Raw genomic sequence first — 6,397 nt, 5'->3', positions numbered from 1 at the left:
TGTAGGAGCAGGGCCAGGGTATGAATGTTTATGGGGAGATAGTAAAGGACATTTCTAGGAGCCATTTCGATGCGTGCCTCCCTCATGAACCTGAAGAAATGTCCACCACATCACCACTCCCTCACACCAACTCCCCTTCACAACTCTCACCTCTTACTGCCTCCAAGAAAGCTCCTGGCAAACATCAAGCCGGATACACCAACGCTACAAGGAGGAGGCAACTTAGGAATGCGGCAAAGACATTTGCACATAGTACTCCTGCAGTGCACTGAGCTGCACAGGCCAAGTACCAGCGACATCACCCTGAGGTGCTCAGAACACAGTCTCCGTATGAGCAAAACAATCCAGGAACACAAGTAGAGAGGCCATCACTTTCGTGGAAGGTGGCAGGAGTTGACTTAACAGACAACTGCTTCTTAAATGGGCAGTTCTATGTGGCCTGCTCCGGAGTGAGCTCACCAAGCAGCCTGGTGATCCTAGCACCTGAGGGTAGAACCACCAATGTGGTCTACAGAGAGGTCCTTCAGTAGAGAGGGGGGAAAGTACGTATGTCTCACTTCATTTTTTACACTACAGTCTTCTCCATTAGAATCCCTAAAACAAATGTCACATTTCAGATTTCACATCATCAGTATCATAACTGGATTTACGGAACTTAAATACCATAGCGGAGTACGGGTATCAGGCTAGTAAGCACATATAAAGTCCTTGTACTGAGTTAGATCATTGGTTCATCAGGGTCAGTATTGTCTACTCAGACTGGCAGTGGCTCTCCAGGATCTCAGACAGAGATCTTTCACATCATCTACTGGTCCTTTTAACTGGAGACGCCAGGAATTGAACGAAGTATCTTCTGCATGTATTCTTTCATTGAGCTGAGTGATATGGAGGGATAACTCTGCTGCAGTCAGGAAATAATTGGAGGAGGCAAAGTCATGCGCAGAAAACAACCACCCTCTGTGTGGATTAAGAAAAGGGCAGGTTCTTTTCAGTAGTCCAGTTTCCATTAATATATGGATCTTTTACTGTAGTTCTGCTGAATGTAGAAATGGAATGACTGAGCTACAAAAAAGGGTTGTCGTGTGGACCCCACACCGGAGACATTTATGGTAAACCATGTGTCCTATGTTATAGGTTGTCATTAAAATTAATTCCAGGCGGGACTTCCGGTATATGGAGTGGCGATGGCGGACGCTCTCCTCGAACCGCGGGAGAGCGATCAGCACACCAGCAGCTTGGAGGGGTGCCACCTCAAGTGACACCTCCACGGAGCCTTTGTGATAGGCTCCAGGCCAGAGGGCTTTTGAGGGGTAGTCTCTTCAATGGCGTAATGCCGGAGAATTGAGGCTCCCCTCTGCCCTGACGGGCCAGTCGCTGTGTGGCCTTTGGGCACTAGCTGGTTTGACCGGGACAAGCGCCGGAGATCGAGCGGAATGGAATTGAAGTGAGAGAGGTCAGAGAAACAATGAACATGAGTTCAGAATAAACCAGATTATTGAAAAAGCGGATTCCCCCACCCGCTGATAAAAATGGACGCAAAGAGGGATGCCTCTTATGTGAATGAACTGATACGCAATACGAAGGGGGAGAGGGGAGGTAACACAATGAGTGTGTTTTGAGAGACTTGATTATTGTCATCGTGGGGCGAATTTTTCGAGCTGGGAAGAAGCGTTAGAAACTGTAAACAAATTGGAGAAAATGGCGGCCCAGCAGAGAAAGTTGAAAACGAAACCGCTGGGCAGTCAGAGCCCTAAACTGGAAGAGGGAGCAGACGTCATTAAAATGCTAGTGGATATACTTAAGCCGGTGATGGAGCAACTCAATGGTATTAGTTCCAGGCCTGCTTTGTTTTGGTTGGAAAGGTGACTGATCACTTGGCATTACTAGACGTGGACATACGAACTTAAAGTCTGAGCCTTGACCTTACTACAGACTTACTTAGAATATACTATTAACATCTTTGTTATTTAAAATGTGACATACATCCCCTCTTTTTTTCTGTTTCAGTATTTGGCAACAAGCCTCGGTTTAGATGCAGTTGAATTTGGCTACTTGCAAACACTCTATGGTGTTCTTCAGCTTCTGGGAGGTCCCATTTTTGGGAGGTAAACATAACAGCCATTGTTGTGAGCCCCATGGAATGTCAGAATTATTTGGAATTACCAGTACTATGTTATTCCTAGGTCAGAAAACTAATTTAAATAGCCATCTGGATTTCCTGAACTGACAACAGACTCATTATTCCAATGTAATGTGCTAACAACCATATAGTCTCTATTTTGTCACGTTTTGATTGCTACTGAGCCTGGGCCAATGCAGGAAACAGCAATACGGTTGGGCAGCGCAGACCAATAACTTCTATAAGACAGAAAAGAGAGTACAATAAAAGATCATAGCAAGACTAATGACCTTTCCAACTTCTTTTGTGTTTTTAATTAGACAGCCCTCTAAGCCTCTTCTAAACAGTGGATGAAAATGGTAATTGTGATACCAGATTAAAAGGATTTTCATTCAGGCACCTTTCTACTGTGGCAGAGAAAGGAGTAGGCAAAATGTTAGCAGGCAAGGGCGGAGCGGAGTACGAATATGGCAGATCAGATTTATGTTGGAGCTAATGGGCAGTAAAACTCTTGTCCAAGAGTTGTTGCTGTCTGTTGATGCGTGGTGGGGCTTCCTTTGGATAGTGATGGCATCAGATGAGCTGTCTGAGCTTATCTGATGCATGCAAGTCACTTGCTGGATGTTCAGCCACTGGCTTAGTAAACAAGGACGAAAGCTGAGCGTGGTGCTCTCATATAAATGCTCTTTTGGGGGGGAAGTTGTTTCTGCACAGTAGCTATTGGGGGGAGTGAAAATGGTAGGTGTATATAGCTGCTCAGAAATCCTTTAATCTTCGTTTAAAGTAGCTTTTCTACATAACCATGTAACCTCTGGCCTTATAAATTAGTATTTGTACAGCTGCTGCCTTTTCATTGCTGAATGAAGTCCTTGTGCAAACTTCATTCATAATCACTTAAGGCATGATCTAGCCAGCAATAATCCCTATTGATTTTAGTGCTAGTGATCTAAGAATACGCTGAGCTGTTCCACTGAGGTGCTGCTTTGGCAAAAACCATTGTCTAACTCTATTAATGCTTGATATTTAACAACTTACAGGCAACTAATAAGAATGACAAACCTATGGATTTCTCCTATTTCCTTGGTTTAAAAAGTAAAGGTAAAGGTTCCCTTGCTCGAAAGCCAGTCGAATCCGACTCTAGGGGTGCAGTGCTCGTCTCTGTTTCCAAGCCGAAGAGCCAGCGCTGTCCGAAGACATTTCCGTGGTCATGTGGCTGGCATGACTAAACACCAAGGCGCACGAAACGCTGTTACCTTCCCACTGAAGTAGTACCTATTTATCTACTTGCAATTTCTTGCTTTCGAACTGCTAGGTTGGCAGGAGCTGGAACTAGAGATGGGAGCTCACTCCGTCATGCGGCACTTGGGTCTCGAACTGCTGAACTACCGACCTTCCACAGCCTGCAGTTCAGCGTCTTAACCACTTGAGCCACTGCATCTCCTTCCTTGGTTTAAACAGAACCAATTTTAATGCCAAAGCAATGCTTATGACTTTGATGCCAAGGGAATAGCTGATTGCTAGCTGTGACACATCACCTTCTGGAAATAGACAAGAGGGGGCTGTATGATATAGTTAGATCATCAGGGGAACCTTTTAAGAGAGCCTAGCTGGTAGTAATTTGCTTACACTTAACACTTGACAGTTTTGTCTTGGCCTCTTCTTCTGCAAGTGAGACAGTATTGTACTCCACGTCTCCTAAAAGAGTTATCTGATATATATAAAAGCCTTAACGTATTGGCACTTTCCAGCTCTCCCACTGGCTGTGTGCTTCATCAGCCATTGGCCCATCAACTGCCACTCAAGAGTACTCGCGTGCCATTGGCTGTGTGCTGGGTCTGTTCCTCATTCCCACCCACTGCCAGCCTGGCCACTGTTCCCTGTGAGAATAAACTACCAAAACAGCTGTCTTTCCTGACGAAGACTCTTCTCTTGCTTGGCTCCTCCATGGCTGGCTGGCTGGCTACTGAGATGGGCCAGCGGCCATCAAACCATTCTCTTCTCCTCCTGCTGTGCAGTTCACTTTCCTCTCAGTTACTAGGCAATCAAGCTTGGTTCTGTCAGTAAAAAGGCGGGGGAGGAGGCCCTTTCCAGGCCTACTTTGGCCTTTGTGGGGAACTCATTGGGGCCATTCCTGACTAGGGTTGCCAGCTACAAGTTGGGAAATTCCTGGAGATTTTGTGGTGGAGTCTACGACAGCCAGAGTTTAGGGAAGGGAGAGTCCTCAGCTGAATAGAATGCCATAGAGTCCACCCTCCAAAACAGTTATTTTCTCCAGCGGGAGAGAGAGATCTGTTGTCTGGTGTTCTGTTGTGATACCAGGCGATACCACAGCCAGTGTGGTGTAGCAGTTTGCATTTCAGAGCAGGGTCTGCCAGAGCCAGGTTCTTGTTGTCGAAGCTGAGTGGATTATTTCGGACCAGTCACTTTCAGCCTGACCTGTCTCACAGGGTTGTTGTGCAGATCAAAAGGAGTAGAGGAGAATTATGTGAGCTGCTTTGGTCCCCACTGCAGAAAAAGACTGTACTTTTCCTCCCAGGGAACTATTTTTGCCAATCTCCAGGTGAGGGCTGGAGATCACTCAGAAATACAACTGCTCTCCAGATGGCAGAGATCAATTCCCCTGGAGAAAATAGTGGAGTTTGTGTCATTGTACCCTGCTGAGGTGCCCCCCCATGAAAGCCAGTGTGATGTAGCAGTTAGCACAGACTTTCAGCCTAACCTACCTCACAGGCTCGTTGTGCAGATCAAAAGGGGGAGAGGAGAATGATGTGAGCTGCTTTGGTCCCCACTGAGGAGAAAAACGTACTAGGTGGAGGCTGCAGGAAGGGGGGAGGAGATTGAAAACTGAAGTCAGAGGGGCAGATAAAGGTAAATTGATGGTTGACTGGGAAGGAGATAGGGTTGCCAGCTCCAGGTTGAGAAATTCTTGGAGGTTTGAGGGGTGGAGTTTGGAGAGGGTGGGGTTTGAGGAGGGGTGGGACCTCAGACAGGTACAATGGCATAGGTTCCACCCTCCAAACCAGCTATTTTCTCCGGGAGAATCATTGTTGCCAATCTCCAGGTGAGGGCAGGAGATCACTCAGAATTACAACTGCTTTTCAGGTGGCAGAGATCAGTTTCCATGTAGAAAACAGTGGAGTCTGTGTCATCATACCCTGTTGAGGTTGCCACAGCAAATTGACGCTGAGTGCCCAAGGCCAGGGCACCCACTCAGAGCCTCTTTCTAGAGCTCATTGTATTTATTTCCACAATGGGCCTTATTCCTAGTTTGTAATAATTTTCATATTCTCCCCCTAGTTGATACTTGTCCTTCTCCTAGTTGAGACTTGTTTGGCAGTTCTGTTATTACTTTATAACCAGTTCCATTTATTGAACATCCTGTGTCATTTTTACCAGGTTCTCCGACCAGTATGGAGCCAGGGCTGCACTGATTTTGTCATACGTGGCTTCATCTTTGGTCTTCTTGCTTCTTTCTATGTCCACCAATGTGCTGCTGCTCATTCTTTCCAGGATTCCATCCTTCTTCATACAGGCACTACCAGGTAATGTTGTGAGATCACTTCAGGTCTGGAATCAATTAACATAAGTCTTGGCTCAAATCTGACTAGGGAATAGTGCTCTCACACATAATCTTTAAGCACAGATTCAATGTTGTACATTATGCAAATAAAGATCTGGCTGATATGGTCTAGGGTGGAGTTATCTGGGAAGGATAGATTATCTGAATGGAGTTTTGCCTTATTTTTATATCCCACTGGCATAGCCTAACAGAGTGCCAGGGAGGCTAACAAAAACCACACAGAAATGACCATAACACCCCATTAAACCCTCCAGTTTAAAAACCAAAGCTATACTACCACCAACAACAACAAAAAAATCAACAAAACCATAGTAGATAGATCCCATCATTCTCAAAATACCCACCTGCCTCACCCTTCCAATTCCTGTTGGAATAAAAGCAGTTTACTTGATGTCTAGAAGGCAGTGCAAGAGCTTACTTGGGGAGGGAGTTTGGGAAAGGGTACCCGTGCTGAGGAGCTGCGGTGGCTCAAGTGGTTAAGACGCTGAACTGCAGGCTTCGGAAGGTTGGTAGTTCGGCAGTTCGAGACCCGAGTGTGCCGCATGACGGAGTGAGCTCCCGTCTCTGGTCCCAGCTCCTGCCAACCTAGCAGTTCGAAAGCAAGAAATTGCAAGTAGATAAATAGGTACCACTTCAGTGTGAAGGTAACAGCGTTCTGTGCACCTTGGTGTTTAGTCATGCCGGCCACATGACCACGG

At 46.1% G+C, this 6,397-nt stretch overlaps 1 protein-coding gene across 1 annotated transcript in view; it reads left to right on the top strand.

Annotated features, from left to right (window-relative positions):
- Positions 1–6,397, top strand: part of SLC22A18 (solute carrier family 22 member 18) — a gene marked incomplete at its 3' end in the record, with an annotated part of 109,129 nt that overhangs the window by 2,016 nt on the left and 100,716 nt on the right. The window contains 2 exon segments of the mRNA XM_015414852.1: positions 2,008–2,105; positions 5,516–5,661. Coding sequence (XP_015270338.1) covers positions 2,008–2,105; positions 5,516–5,661 — 244 coding nt within the window.

The sequence above is a fragment of the Gekko japonicus genome, unplaced genomic scaffold, assembly GCF_001447785.1.
Source record: "Gekko japonicus isolate JY-2015 unplaced genomic scaffold, Gekko_japonicus_V1.1 scaffold2290, whole genome shotgun sequence".
Classification (NCBI taxonomy): domain Eukaryota; kingdom Metazoa; phylum Chordata; class Lepidosauria; order Squamata; family Gekkonidae; genus Gekko; species Gekko japonicus.
The sequence above is the reverse complement of the archived record's forward strand: the minus strand, read 5'-3'. Positions and strand labels throughout refer to the sequence as shown.